This window comes from Meleagris gallopavo, chromosome 14, assembly GCF_000146605.3.
Source record: "Meleagris gallopavo isolate NT-WF06-2002-E0010 breed Aviagen turkey brand Nicholas breeding stock chromosome 14, Turkey_5.1, whole genome shotgun sequence".
In the NCBI taxonomy this organism is placed as follows: domain Eukaryota; kingdom Metazoa; phylum Chordata; class Aves; order Galliformes; family Phasianidae; genus Meleagris; species Meleagris gallopavo.
Genome location: NC_015024.2, coordinates 2,910,094 through 2,926,205, shown reverse-complemented (window position 1 = coordinate 2,926,205; position 16,112 = coordinate 2,910,094). Strand labels below are relative to the sequence as shown.

The following is a 16,112-nucleotide window of genomic DNA, read 5'->3' as shown; positions in this document are numbered from 1 at the left end:
TTGTGTTCTCCTAGATATCGCAAGGCTGCTCTTAGGATTTCCCTGAGCTGCCTTTCCTCCAGACTGAACCAGCATCTTTTTTCTATTAATAGTTAGCAAACCCCAAGGAATTTGGAAGTGTTTCAGAAGGGGATATAGCATTCTTGGTTATGAAATGTCATTGGAAACAACATTAAAATAAGCTTCTCAAAAAAAAAAGAAATTAAGGTCTGCTTCGAATGGATATATTTTCCTGATGTATGTAACTCTTCTCTTATTCCATGTATTCTAAACAAGATTAAAGAAAAGGCAGCATGTTTGCATGCCAGCATCACTGGCTGAATACAGCTGGCTCTGAGCTCTCCTTAACTAGGTCTCCATCAGCATTGCTCACAGTGCTGGCTCTGGCTGGTGAGGGGTTGCAGAGTTAAAACCAGGCAGACAACATATACAGCAGCCATGCAGTACAAGCTTTGTTGTTTCTGGGGTTGGAGTAAACACAGAGGAAACTATGACCATAAAGACAGAAAGCATGTGAGAGGATAGCACTGCAGCTTTCTCATTTCTGAAGTTGTTACGCTCTCTGTAATTTGTGCCAAAAAGCCCCCAGTGATGGGGCCGTGTTGTGATGTGCTGTGAGCATTTGGGTTTCGTGGAACTTTGCATATGGAGTAACGCACGGTGTTTTAATTTTCTTCTTTCTTTTTCTTCTATTTTTTTTAGTTCCTCTAAAATTAAATCTGGAAATCTTCCCAAAAGAACTTTAGAATGTTATTTGTAACATGAGTCTCCATTTCTCTTTTATTTTGAAGTTACTTCAGAATTATCTGAGAGAATTTTTTACAGTCTGTCTTGAGATGATTAATTATGTTTAGGTAGAGTGTATCTTATTCTATATGTTGATGTTCTGTTGAACATTATTAAATGGATGATGCAGTGTTTCCTGCAAAACATCAAGTTTAATTTTTTTCTTTGTTCAACAGTTACAAACTTATTTTAAGAAATATCACATACAAATTTTGGAAAGTCCACATCTTCTGCATGACTTATCCAATATCAGAAAGAAGGAAAGCTTTTTCTTAAAAATACCTAAATTACACAAAGGGTGGGTTTTTCTTCCTTGCTAAGATGTATATCATGTTGTTATAGGGACCATCCATCACTTCAGCTCCATTTTTCTCCTGAAGTTGTTAGGATGCTTTGCTGTTCCATGTTTCTTTTTACATCCGTACTTTTTTAAAATTCTCTAGATTTCAGTGTTTTTACAGAAGGCATCCATCAGTCACATACTGGCCGTATGTTAATCTGAGTGACACACTTTAAATTGTGATGACTGTGCCAAGCAGTGTTGAGTGCCTGCAGTAGGTTAAGTGATTGCTGTGTATTCCTAGTAAGCTGTGCCAGCCAGGGCAGTGAGGAGATCTCCTTTGTGTCACTGGCCAAGCTTTAGGTGTCTAATCAAGATCATTAAGACTGTCGTGGTATTATTGTCTTCCACTCTGTTCTTCTGTATGAGAACTGCTGAATCACGGCCTGAACCTCTGACTGACCACGTGAGGTGAGCACTGGATCAGCCTTGGGAGCACAGGTGAAGGCAGTTCAGCTGTGTGATTGAAAGGGATGGAGCCTGGCTGCACCTCTCCTACACCCCATGGAAGGGCTGACTGCTCCTGAGGGAGGATCTCTCTCTGGAGATTGCTCCTCATGTGTGCCTACAACAGCGGTGAGCACTTTTCATTTGATCTCTGATTATCCTTTCCAGTGTGATAATCTTAGCAGCCTAACTTCTCTGTATACTTATTGATCGTACAGTACTTTACAACACCTGTATACTTATTGATCTTACATCTTCAAACTGGACTGGCAAGTGAAAGTAACTGCTCAGTGCTTGGTAGTTTCCTCTCTTGCTGTTACTAATAGATGTTTCATTGTGCCTCCTGTTGTACTACACTATTTAGAGGGGGGTTCTGTTGAAGTAGAACCCATAGTTGAATTGATCCCAAAAGCACTGCTTTAGATGTTATCCCTGTGAGTCAGGTAGCACATCCACATGCAGGAATTTAACGCTATTTCTGCTTTGTTCAAGAATTCAAAGGAAAGGAGGCAGCGCTGAAACCACAGCTTTTTTTTAAAGCTTTCAGTGAAAGAACACCATGAGTTCTTGAAGTTGTTTTGCTCTTGGTTGTCGTGATGGATCTCTGTAGTTGGGGCTTTTTGATCAGAGGCAAAGATAGAATCCTAAACTTTGGACTTAACCAACGTGTTGGTTTAGGTTTTTTTTTAAGTAAAACGCATGATTTTATAGTTGGAAAGAATAGCAGTGGGAGAAAACAAATTGGTAACTGCTAAAGTCAGCACAAAACATGAGGAGGGGAATCTGGGATTGGCAGTACACTAAATTTCTAAAACCTATAGCAGTTACTGCATTCCTTTTTGTAATCAGTGGTGACCAATGTTGTTAAGGAAAAAAGCATCAGAGAAGGAAAAAATGTCACTGGGAAACATTAGAGGAAACTAAAAACAGATTTTCTTACGTATTTAAAAATACTAACTTCATTACAAAATGCAGTTAGGTGAGAATAAACCTAAATGCACAATATGAAGTGTGTAGCATTTTTTTGCATTAAAAAAAAATTGCAATTCAACTGCAACTGCATCCCAATTCCAGTTCTTCACTGAAGTGCATAGAAGAGGTCCAATACTGATTTCCTCTCACCACAGCTCAGTGCCTTTTGGTTGGCTTTGTGTTCAGTACTATAGCACTGCTTTTAGTTTGAGAAAAGTTTTTCTCACTTTAAAGTGGCAGTGTGACGGAAGATAGAAACAACTCGTAAACCTTTCCTCTATCTGGCAAAGACGTTTTCACTGCTGATAAGGAGCACAGGCTGTACCTCACCTCACTTCTGGCTTGAGGATTTGCCTACGTATGGGTTGTACTGTAACTGACTGCTTTTGTCTGTTACAGGGTATTTTGTAGGTCTGGTTGCATTTATCCAGTTTTGGTTGCCTGCTTTCTGGCAAGTGTTTTGGTAGTGGAAGAAGATACAGCAGGTATCAATAGCCTTTAAGAGAAGCAGCCAAGAGGCTGCTGTGTTTTACCCATTGCCTTTAACTCTGTGCATCCGTGAGTAAATTTAGTAGAGCTGGCATTATTTCATAGTCTGAAGCCTATTCTTGGTGGAGTTTTGATGCAGTGTCCACCAAGCTTTACTAATGTGACTTTAAAGCACTGAATGTTGTAGTAAACATAAATATTAACTCTATTTCTCCCTTTCAAATAATATATTGTTATTTTTCAGGTTCAGATTTTGGCATCTCCTTTTATGCTGAATAATTATGTTTCAACAGTTTTCATTTGCAGATTTGTAGTTTTCCAAAACATTCAGCTTAGCAATCAAGCAATCAAGTCTTCTGTGTGGTTAAAATAGCACCAGGATCTTCGTTTGGAGGTTCTGGTTTTTTGGGGGTTTTTTGGGTTTTTTTGTTTGTTTTTTTTTGCATGCACCAATATTCAGTATTGTTGCTTATCAATATATTTGAGGTTTCTCTTTTCTTTTTTTTTTTTTCCAAAAATAATCACATCTTTAAGCACAAAAGGCAAATGTTTTCTCTTGTTCTTGCCGTAGTTCAAACAATAACATCTCTGATTTCTATATAAAATGCGTTGCCCTAATATTTTCAGACATTGCAGGATGTTTTTGTTCTGGGAAAGCCCATGATATTGTCAGTATAATTCTGATATATTTGAAGTCCCCTTTTCAGTTCTGGGTCCTCAGTAATACTTTGTGTTTAAGAGACTCTCTTCTGTTTATTTCTTTCATAAAATAGTTGGCCTCTTTTTCTACTGGAAGCTGGGAACGGGGAATTCAGAAGGATTCAAAATAGGATTTGAAAGGTCACAGCAACTGAAACAGTTGTTAAATTTCTGGCAGACAGACTTAAGCCTATGGGGCTTTCATTCACATCCTCCTATTGCTTCTTCAATACAGTCCTTTTTACAATCCCATTCTTTCCCAGAACCAAAGAGACAACGTTTCTTTTATGCCATTTAAATAATGATTGAACTAAAATGAAAACACAGAGGTCTATCTTTCAAATATAGAATATTAGAAGGACTTTATCTGTGTATAAATACTGTAAATAGATTGTTTAGAATTCACTAAAAATGTGAATATATAATTATTGTAATGACCTTTCCCTATTTCTTTGCAATGGTTTACTTTCCATTTTCTTGATCAGGCTAGGTTACTCTTGCCAAGTACAGGCAGAATGGCAAGGAAAGTGTTGATATAGAACACTGGATATTTCTCTGATAGGTAACACGTTTCTTTAATAAACTTCTTTTTATGTTATTGCCATCTTGTATCTGAGTGAAATCATACCAAATATATGTATATATTACAGATAAACGTGTCATGAGCTTTCACCTGATGGACAGACAGCAGGGTTCCTGCCACTGGTTTCTTACACGGCTTCTTTGTTGCCTGAGGCATTTTCACATCTATTGGGTTGAATATTAACTAGAAAATAATAACAGGATGCCTCACCACTGCGTGACTGTCTCAGGAAGGAGAGGTAAACTGAGGAGACAAGTATTTTGGAGCTTTGTAGTTAAAATGAAGGGTTTATTGGCAGCTAGAAAGAGAAAATACCAAGGGAAAATAATGAAGTTTGCTTGCTGTTTCCTTTTAAATCTAAGAAGTAGTTGTCATTGCCTGCTGACTCATGTTTTCCCCATTACAAGTAGTGGAACCAAGTGATTTGTTTGGGTTAATTAGCGGAAAATGGCAAAAGTTACTTGTACAGTAATTCTGTTGTGAGCTACCAGTGAGAGTTCGAGGGGAAGAATGGAAAGCATATATGTATGTTTGTGTGTGTAAAGAGCTAACTTTTTTTATTTGATTTTTCATATAGCATTGATATTTTTAATGATTATGTCATTTGTGGAGATATGCAATTTCACAGCAAACATAATCAGGATTGAGTGTAAGCTGAAAGCACCTTGTGAAGTAATTCCACGTGTTTGCTTTATGATGTGAGCAGCAGTCATGGCCCCATTTGTGCAGACTGGGAGCTGCTATTTCCTGGAACTCCAGCAATGTTCCCCCTTGTGTTCTCTTACGGAACAGGCTGGGCTAAAAACAAACAAACATCTGTAATTTCTACAGAATATGCTGCTGTGGAGGAATGCATTTGTGTTGTGTAGCAACTTGCCTCGTTGAAGAAGAACTTTAGTGCTGGAACTTTTTCAAAGCTCAGACAGACCTTTCCAGTTCACCTGTTTTACTGTAATTTCTGCCTGCTCTTTGCCATACACTCTTTGCATTCTCTTTACTTTGTTATCTGGAAGACTGGTGAAATGACTGAAGCAGTTATTTTTGAGGTACTTGCTGAATCTGTCTCTGAAATGTCTTCGTGACATAAGGTAAGTGGCAGAAGCTTGTGGCTGAGGGGATGCTCTCCCTGCAACTGATGATCACTTATGGCAGTGCATCCCCTCTGCAGAGGCTGCAGGCCTCGCTGTACCCTCTGGGTCAGTGCTTGCACAGCTCAGGGCTTTTTGCTTCAAAACCAATGGTTTCCTCTTTTGGAAAATGGCAACCTCATCAGCCAACAATTTCAGAACTGGGATACTGTTTATTGCAATAGCAGGAGCCTCAGAAGTTTTGTTCGAGTCTTAGCCAAAAACTTTTCACTTAACTCCCATAGATATCGGGCTCTTTCTTCATCCAGGTGCTTTATTTTTTGGCACCATGGGTTAGGAAGCTGTTTGATACGGAAGCTGTGCAGTTTCTGACCTACCAGTACTTGCCTCTAGCCAGTTGCAATGCTCCAGCAGCTCTCCAACTGTTCTTTTATCCCGCTTGCTCACTTTACAACAGCTGTTTGCCTGAAATAGTCAGTGTCAGGAGATGAAATCTTTGGTGGCAACATTATTCATTCTTGCTTCAGTGCTGTGATGCACTGTCTGCAGATTGTTTTGCTGCTACTGATTTTGTGGCTGGGCCATTAGTCACAGTGAGGAAACAATCCTTTTTTTCCATGCCTTCTCCTTTCTGATCAGATAGACTGCAGCTGCCCAAGCAATTCTGCTGGCAGATGTGGGGCTGTCGGTAGCAGCTGGAAGGAAAATGGGGCAGGAAGGACAGGCCAGGCTTAAGTGGCCCAGGATACTTGTCTTATGAAACTGTGTTTCAAAAGAGAAACAGAAAAACAGAAATAACCTGACAGAGAATTATCTGTTCCACCACCTGAAACAAGCTAATTCGGCCCTAACCACGAAGTAAGATATCTTCTCCCACGGTTTGAAAGATCCTAGATGCTGTTAAGGAGCTTCTAATGAATCAGCAGTTTTATTTTATTATCTTTACCTTCACTTCTTTCCTTGAATGCTGTGCTACTGGTGCAGCATCCTCTGTTTTGGGCCCCAAGTGACATCATGCCACTGCTACTGAATGTACATCATGAGCCTTGAGTGACTTGAGAGATTTCAGTTTTCCTGTATGCATTCAGCCTGGCCACAACCTTTCTAATCAGTTAGTTCTGATTGATGGATTATTATGGGATGCAAAAGCATTATTTTTTTTGTTTTTACTCTTTCAAAATTGATGAATTGCAAAACAGTGTTGGAGGCTGGCTCACTTAGTTTTGTTTCAAGTCAAATACACATCAGTATAATTTTGTGTGGGGCTGTTTAACTTACTTGATATTTTACTTGGCTTCTGTGAAGACATCTGAAAAACATGGCAATGTATTCCACACAGCCAATCAAAGTGAACTTATCCTGCCTTGGTATGTTATTATTTGTAATATTAATAAGGCACAGTGATCCAAATATGATGAGCACAGGAGCCAAAAGAGTTTGCAGTGCTGTGGTAGTTCCAGCCTGGTAATGGCACAGGTTGAAGGTAACCCATGTGTGTTTAGCTGCCCAGGTGGCTGAAATGCTTTAATGGCTCCTTTTCCTTTCAAGAGTGGATTTAAAAAGATGGAGTTCTCTCAAGCTAACTTGAATTAATTTGCAATAGTGCTAAGGTTATTTTTAATTAATAAGCATTAACCAGTTTTCATTAAAGCAAGCCATATTTTAGCCTAGCAGTTCTTTGACCAGTGCCATCATTTAAAAATCAGAAGTTTTCTTTAAACCATCCCTTCAGAGGGTTAGAGAGTTGTGAAAGGTGCAGGATGTTGGATTTTTATTTCTTTCATTTGTCCTGTAAAGTTCTTACTGAAAATTTCTTAGGCCATTGTGTCTGACAGATTCCTCTAAACCTGAGTATTGTATATTTTAAAATAATTCTAAATCGACTAAAATCTTTAGCAGGTTTGTCTGCCTTTTATTCCTATTTCAGTGAGGGGAGATGAGCAGAGCTCCCTCTGTGTGGGAATTAGAGCAGCCAAGAGAAAACCTGGGATTGAAATAACCTCAAATATTTTTTCTGTCTCTCTGCCTTCCAGTCTGTAGAGTCAACATCTATACTTTCATCTTATGGGATGAAAATAATCATAAATAGAGTTAAATGTTCCCTTGGATCAAAGAGCTGGTACTTTTCATACTAATTTAATGCCATAATGCCCCAATGTGTTCTCTGTATCTCACTTTTTGTGGAAACTTCAAGTAATTGCAGAATTGCTGGACATGCATTAGCTGACCAAGCAATGCACTGCTGCATGCTGTGCGTTCACAGCATCACCCTTCTGTGCAGTGTGACATTGGCGAGGAATTTGGGATGAATGCACACAGGGAACAGAAGCTGCTTGTGCTTCCTCAGACATAGTGGACAGGAACAAAGAAACAGTATGAGCAGCATAGACTTCTACAAGAACAAAATCTATTGTTGCTGACGGTTGTTTGAAACATTTCTGCAATGCCAGCTGTTTATATTCACGTAGAATTGCCTCAGAGCTGCACTGACAGTGAATGAGTTACACGGCAGCTCGTACTGGTGTTACCATCTCTGCTTTGTTCTGCAGCAGTGCCTAGCAATAGTGCAAATATTTACACACACATCAAAGTGCATTCCTGCTGACTGCAGCTTTGGCACTGAAAAACCAAATAAGGCGTGTATAAGTACGTTTTGCCTGGCAACTGCAAGTGCTTTCTTGTCGTGGGTTTGCCACGGAATTAGCATCGCTGCCCCAAAAATTCTTCTGTAGTTGACAATAGAAAATAGTTAACTTCAAATCATCCTCGCTCTGAGAGGTTTACCCTATGGAGTCCTACGGAGTTGCTAAGTAATTGGTGTTACAGTGTTCTGATGTAATGATAGCTCCTCATCATGCTTTTTGGCTCTTTCTCTGTGATTTGTAGCTCCAATTTTGATTAGTTAATCATTTTTTAACTTCTGTTATTAATGAGTTGGCTGCATTATACCTTTACACGTACAGTAATTGTCAAAATATTGAATGCTTTTGAGTACCAAAAATCTCCTGTAGGTGCTTGTATCTTCTCGAGTATATTTCACTCTTGATTATGCTAAGAATGTGTTTGGTAAACTGAGGTGTTGGATTTTTTAAATCCAGCTGTCCAAAGCACATGTTTGGATGTACAAGAAAAGAATTCAGTGTATGAAGTGTTCTATGAGAATAGATTTGTCCTACATAGCTGTATGTTTAAACACTGATCTGGTCCTTATGACAGCTAGACAAATGAGGGCTATTGTACTGCATGCATTAGGGAATGCTGTGGACATGGATATCGTCTGGGTGGAATTGAAAAATGAGTGTGTTTTGATTTAAGTACCTATCACACAAGAAGTTCTCATCTGTATTTGTGGAAATGCAGATTCGCCTTCATTGCTGTTGCCTGGAAGAGATGACAATACAGCTAGTGCATAAGGTACCTTAAGAAATGGAGGAGATGGCTACCTATTGACCCAGATCCTCTCTGTTATTGGAAATTCACCCGAAGTAATGAGAGGTTGACCTCTTAAACAGTTTAGATCCCTCTCAGAGAAATGAAAAGTGGTATGTTAGGTCCTTCAAATGGGACATAAACATTCGTACTTGCTGAGACAAATGTTTGCCCACAAGGCAGTGAACAGCCCGTAGGGCTCTTTCAAAAAGCCCTTCTCTGAGTTTTATTTCATCAGGACTTCTCATACCTTTGCTATCATTCGGACTATCAGTTGGCAGTCAGTATTAAGGACTAATGATAACTTAAGATTGTTAGAATATTTAATTTTGTCCTCTTCCTTGTGCCATCCTTCTTTCTTTTAGTTTCTCTCTGCATAACTTGTATTACAAAGGCAGCTTGGTGGAGGGATGGAAGTGGTAGTGCCACAGAGCAACTGGTAATCTATATTTGAGCATATTATATGTATTGGCTAATGAAATAAAAACCCTCTTATCTCAGTTGCGTTTACATCAGAAGAACATATCTTAAAGAACTCCAGTTACGGTACCAATGTGCAACTGTTCTTTTAATAGCAAAAGTGGAGTTCATCAGTTACCAGTAGTTGAAGGCAGGCTCTTGTCCTTGATGCAGTCAAAATGAAAGAACTGCAGCGGTAAATACCAAGCAGAAACTGAATACCTTGTCGGGAAACTTTCTTAGTCAAGCTGTGAAGGCAGACGATGCCTAATGCTGTGCTTATTGAGATGAACTGCATGCTTTTGGTTATGTCCCGTGATCGTTGTTTTGTGGGTTTTGTTTTTTTGTTTTTTGTTTTTTTTTAAAGCATCAGGGTTCTTGGAGAAAAGCTCACAGAGCTTTAGAGCCAAGACATTAACTAAATTCAGATGCTTTTATTTATGTAATGCTTAAAATGTGCTGTCTGGACTAGCTTGATAATGTAAACTGCACAAGAGCAAGTTGGGCCACACTTGATAATCAGCATCTCTGTGGTATGTCAGATACCAAGCTGTGTTATCCTTGCATTAAGGCATCAAAAGGCTTACAGGGAGCCCTGCTGCATCTTTCACAAAGAAAAATATTTGAGATCTACAGTGTAATTTGCTTCCATTGTACAGGAAGAAGACACAAACATAGCTTCATTTCTTATTAATTCTTTCGCTAATGTAGACGCATCTGCTTCCTTTTGTACTGTGCCTCATATTGAGTTAATCATCAAAAGCACTGAGTTATACTTAACCACAGCAGTGGAGTGGGGGGGTTCAAAATACAGTATAATAAATGATGACTAATTAACAGCTGCTGCTTGTTACGTGCACCACAGGACCTTGTTTTACCGAGCAGAAGGTGCTGCATTGCTTTAACCTTAGATCAGCTGGCACAGAAACGTTGTGGCTGTGTTGCAATGTCTGGGTGCCTTTCTGATGTGTTCGTCTATATGCATACAGCAGTAAGTTTGTGTTATAGGTTTACCAGCCTCTGTGGTCCTTGGGCAGGCAATAAGGAGAAGAATTCAGCTGACTTCAGTTATTCAGACTTCTGGCTAACAGCAGCACAGAAGTGCATGTAAAATTAGACAGGAATGGTAAAATTATTGGAAGGGAAACTGCTTTTTATTTGAGGAGAACGGTGACAAACTGAGTCATTGACTGCAGAAATCATGGTTGAATCAAGTATGAAAAACAATGTTATGGAAATGTGCAGAAGGAAAATAAATGGCAACGGAAATAGAGTGGCGGCCAACAAGTGAAGCTGTAATCAACTGAAGGATAAAAACAGAGCAAAGCAACTTCCTTGTCCATTTGCTGTTGCTACACAGGCTTAGGGCTGCTGCTGAGAGACCTCCCAGGCCCAGGGTGTTAGGCACCGTTCTGGAGCACTGACCGAACCTCACAAGGCTGCTGTGTGCTCGGACAGTGAGCCTCAGCCAAGGGATCTGCAGCTCCAGCTCTGGCCTGCTGGAAAAATACAGCTCTGAAACTACTGGACACAGAGCACTTCTCATATGTACACGTCTGTACAGCAGCACATCTTGGTAAACTTCTGCAAAGATTTTCCCCGTCAACAGTGCAAGCCATAATGCTGTTCTCTAGCCTTCTCCCCAGATTACCCTTTCCCTGCTGTTCCCTACTATAAAGGGAACTTGCACATTCAGGCTGGCTTTAGTCTTTAGTCTGACAGAAGGCAGACAGTCGCTGTGCCGTGGGTAACGTGATGGTTACACAGAACTTCCGTGCGCATTTTTGTGCAGTTTTGCAGTTGTGCATTTTGTGCAGTTGTTCCTTGGTTCTGAGCACGCTGGAGGTTCTGTGTCACTCACACACCCCAGCAGGGCTGTTTTACTCAAGGGAAATGCTTAGTTAGGTGGCAACTGCATTTATCCTGCGATGTAATGGCAAGTGGTGAAACTTCACCGATCCATTTGCAATTTGCAAACTGTTCATTTGCAGCATAATTTGGTTGTAGGAGAAGAGTGTTTGTCTTTTCTTGGTTTCAGTTCCCTTAATTGCACAAAATGAAACACTGTGTCACAACTTTTAAGATCTGTTGTACTTTCAACTCCCAAGTCTTTGTACTTTGGTCCTTGACTTCGGCACTTTCAGAATTCTACCATTCATTTTTATTGTTTCAAAAACAGATTTTGCCCAAGCAAAATTTTTGTCTCAAGCAGTGGTAATAACTCATTTTCATAGCCGTAATTTATTACATATTCTGATTGCTACAAATTGGTATTTAAGCTTATCCAAAAAGTATGCTGCAGTCTTTCTAAGTATGGGATGAAAATTGACCTCTGACATGCCAACCATTTCTGTAGTTCTGTTTTAACTGAAATTTACTTAAACACACCATTTGGCTCTTTGGAGGAAAAAGAAAAAAAAGCCATTCTTTCCTCTAAATTAAATCACTGTGCTCAATAGCATGTCTTACTTAGAAGTCTTTGTATGCAGTACTTCTTACAGAATTTAAAGTGAATGGTAAGTGTGAAGCGTTGTTCCATCTAGGAGCAGAGTAGGACGTTTTCTTTGTCAATGGTCTAGAGGGAAGTTTGCCTGCCTTGAGATAGCTGCTGCCCTGCCAGATCTGCTCTGCATTCCTAGCCAGGCCTCGTAAGCTAAACACGTTGCAATAGTTTTCTTAGAAGAGTCTTTGATGCAGTTTTCAACAGTTCGAAGTATTTTAAGAGCACAGATTACAAGCTTACTTGCCCAGCTGGCTCTGTGTGAGTGTGTGCATGCATCTTCCTTGTGAGAAAGGGGAGATGGTGTGCTCAGTCATAATGGCTGTGCCTTCAGGATTGGAGGCTGGTTCTCTTTTAGGCACAAAGTTCCCATAGGATTCCCTGCTTGGAATCCTGAAGGGTCTGGGAAAACCATTTCTGTCCAGAAGTAATAATAGCATTATTTTTTGATCATGAACTGACATTTAAAAGTCATCTGAGGAAAGATGCTTCTTGATTGAAGACAGGCTTTGTTTAATGCAGCTGTAGCTGATCTTTCCCATCTGGTATCGCAGTACTTGGAGTGACATCTCCAGCTGAATGGGGTTTGTAGGGTGACGTTCCCAGGAGACCTGAGAGCAGATGGGGTTATTCTGCTGTGCTGGTCGCTGCTCGCCTCTTGTCCCCTGGGGAACGCCTGGAAGAGTGGCAGCTGCTCAGCAGGGAACGTAAGCTGATAATTCAGAACCTGCCAAGTGTATTCTGAACTCTAGTGATGTGAGGACTGTTGCAGCTTTTTCACGCTATGTGCCTAATGTTTCCACTTAGGTGCCAGGTGTCCATGTTCTACCTGGGCGATACAGGCACTACATTTTAAACGTGGCATATGAAAGGTAGATGGTGTTGCTGTTTCCTGTCTCCTACACCCTCAGTGTTTAACATTGCTCACTTCATCTGAGCAGTTCAAGAATCCCACTGCTGCCCATTGTCATCCTGAGCAGCCATCCCAGCATAGGAACCCAGCCCTGCACAGCTCCTGGTGAGGTATTGCCAAGCACTGCTCCAAAGCCCGCTGTCACTTCAGGTTCAGAGTTTAACACAGCTGAAAAAAGAGAAGTAGATGTTCCTATCTGGCTTTTTTTTTCTTCTGTGTTTGGTAGATTGCTAAAATATGATCTTTCCTGCTAAGAAGCTGGATCTTATCCTGAATCCTGTAAGCTTCACACAACATCAGATTCTCACAGCATACAACTGATTGCCAAAGCTCTTGCATTTATTAAGGCACAGCATAACTGCTTCCTGTGTGCAGAACTCACCAAAGCAGTCTTTCCCATGTACCAGGAAGCTGTTACACAACAGAAAATTATACACTTTGTGCTCTGGTTTCTGTACAACATAAAATTGTCCCTCTGCTCTGTGCTGTGACACCACCTGCAGTGTTGTGTCCAGATGGGAGTCCTCAGCACAGGAGAGCTGTGGACCTGTTGGAGTGTGTCCAAAGGGCCACACCAATACCCCAGGGATGGATGGATGTCCTCCTATGAGGACAGGCTGAGAGCTGCAGCTGTGCAGCGTGGAAAAGGGAAGGCTGCAGGGAGACACTTCAGTATCTAAAGGAGATGTAAAAAGGAACAGGCTTTTTAGCAGGGTCTGTTATGACAGGACAATTTTATGATTTCTATGATGATAAGATACCAGCCACTAGCTAGAAGTAAAAGGATCAATTGTGGCAGCTACAGAGGTACTCGTTCACAAATGGCAGTGGGTACAACCACTTCCTCAGTATTCTTTATTGAGAAAGAAAGCCTGAAAAACTTCTGGCATCAGAGGAGCACAATTCCACAAACAGTAAAGCTGAAGATAGCACTGTGCTGCTAGGCTCGTGTCCTGAGAGCAGGCACGTTTTTGTACTATAGCTACTATGCACTTTGTTTCCCTTTATACATCTTTGTTTCCAGACTGTGGCCTTTATCCGCACTGGATACTCTAAAAGCTTAAATTGGCAAATTCCATGTGTTTTATGTCATCTGGCGTTCTGCACAAACCCCCTTCAGTTTGTCATAAATTCCTAAACCAGAGCAAGGTCACATCTGGTAGCAATTTCAGTTTGCCAGATGAGGCATAATCCTATAAAATCAAACTCATTCTCTCCAGTGCCTTTCAGAGATGAGCTCTCCTGCTCCTTTTCCTAAGACATAACACTTGCCCTGTGAGCTCTGCAGAATGACTTAGGCTGGCAGTCTGTTCACACTTCATATGAACTGCAGCGTTTGGAACGCAGGTTGGTAAAAAGGACATAAGGCAGCCCAAGCAAGTAAGCGTGCTCAAGTCTCCAAAATACCAAGCTGTGTCTGGATTCTTTTCCTTTGCAATAGCATGTCCCTGTAGGATGCAGTCATAAGTGTTCATCCTCAGTGTTTGGATGCACGTGGATCTCCTCTTGCTCTTTGACCAAACTCCTCTTGCTGCGTAACGCCCAAACAACGCACACGTAGCTGCTTCTCTTACGTGCTTTAAGAATACTTGCAGCAAAAGTTACGTTCACGGTAATTCAAGATGTTATTGAAGACAAAATTACTGAGAGCCATAACAAAACGATGGGATGACTGCTCACTGGCGACTCTCAGCACACTGTAGAAATTGTAAGCAGCTCCGTTTCCCACCAAAATGGATGTTCAGCAGCAGGCAGTCGCGTTTTATCATTTTCCACTGGCCCACCGTATTTGGAAAAGCCACTGCTTTGAGATCTCATTGCCTTTGCTATGTTAAGCTTTCAGAGCACTACACAGAGATTGCTGATCCCGTTCCTCTAAAGGAATATCAATTGTGTCAAAGTTAACTAACTCACAGAGGTTTGGGTGGTGATTCTTTGTGAAATGAGGATGTATTATAATGCATTACTAAGGAGAATTAACAGAACCTAACTAACTACATTTTCACACTTCTGTACTTCTTGCACGAGGACTTCCCAGACCTTTGTGGAGCACAGGCCTGTTTGTTTTTTTTTCTCTGAGGTGACCAAATTAAATGTCCTGCAAATTGTACTTAAAGAAGAATAATCGTTAAAAATTCTCTGGAAGCCTTCTTGTCTACTCCTCTGTCACCAAATTTATGCCTGTTTGAATGTGTTTATTTACAGGCTAAATATCCCAACATCGTAATCCTTCCAGAAGGACTGGAGGGAGATCACATAATTCTAAGGAACCCTCAGCTTCCCGGGTAAGGCAGTAAGTGGGATTTTGTTTGTATTGTTTTTAAGCAAAAGAGACAGATTTTACTTACCAGAGTGGGGTGATTTATGCACAGTAATGATTTCTGATAGTCCTGCTCCAGTATTGAGTCACTCCTTGCTTTACAGTAACTTCTCTAAACACAGAAATGTGGCGATGCTGTTACAGTTCAGTGTTATCATGGCACACTGAAAACAATCAGAGGCAGAGAGGGGAAAAAAAATGTGCCTGTAGATGCTGTTTCTGTGTGGTCCTATAAGTAAGCCAGCTGCAAGGCCACCTTGAGTACCTGCTGCTGCATTTTAGGAAAAACATGGTGTTTTGGAAGCTCATTTTATAACAAATGATCTAAATTCCAAGTTTAGTAATGTGAGACACATCTTCCCTCCCATGCTTCAAAAAAATATGTCAAGTTCAAGGAGATTTATTTCATCTTGCCCTTCCTCTGCTATTCGTTTGGTCTTCCTGGGCATGGCTGCATTTATTGCTGTGCGTGATCCTAAAAAGGCCAAACCTCTGTAAGTGTGGATCTCATCCCCAGCCCAGAACATCGTGCTATTTACGGAAATGCTTGTGAAGTTGTTCTCTTGTTTTCCTGCTGTATCTAAAACACCTGACCTGAAGTTGCAGAGAAATCTCTCTTCACTCTGCTTAGCACAATCTTTTTACCACTGTGCTACAGGAACTTAGAATTTATGAGACAAATACAAGAGCAGGAGGGAGGAAGAAAATGTCCTAAGGTTGAAAAGTTGTATGTACCTGGAAATGAGTAACATCTCATCAGCAAATTATTGGTTTTCTTTGGTTCAAAAATGGAAATATTTCTGATTCCCAAATACAAAGATCTGAGAGTTGCATCACATACATGATGTGAACTTCACGCTCTTGAACACTTTCTGCTTTGAAGAAATGAAGCCAGTTGCCTGGTTAGCATCTAACTTTCCTCTGGCTGTGTGCAGGTTTGAATTAACGATTGTTTGGAAGGTGCATATCAGCGAAGAAGGGACAACTACACCTGTTCTGGACCTCCTGCCCAAAGTACCGGAGCAAGGTAAAACCACTCCTTGCAGAGGCCGTTTCTGAGCTTTTAAGTAGAATGCCACACACACCT

General features: G+C 40.7%; 1 protein-coding gene across 3 annotated transcripts in view; it reads left to right on the top strand.

Moving 5' to 3' along the window:
• CENPP (centromere protein P) overlaps positions 1–16,112 on the top strand; it is a 121,979-nt gene that overhangs the window by 105,254 nt on the left and 613 nt on the right. For all 3 annotated transcript variants that reach the window (XM_010718394.3, XM_010718395.3, XM_010718393.3), the window contains 2 exons: positions 14,911–14,990; positions 15,961–16,052. In XM_010718394.3, coding sequence (XP_010716696.1) covers positions 14,911–14,990; positions 15,961–16,052 — 172 coding nt within the window. The remainder of the gene's footprint in view (positions 1–14,910; positions 14,991–15,960; positions 16,053–16,112) is intronic.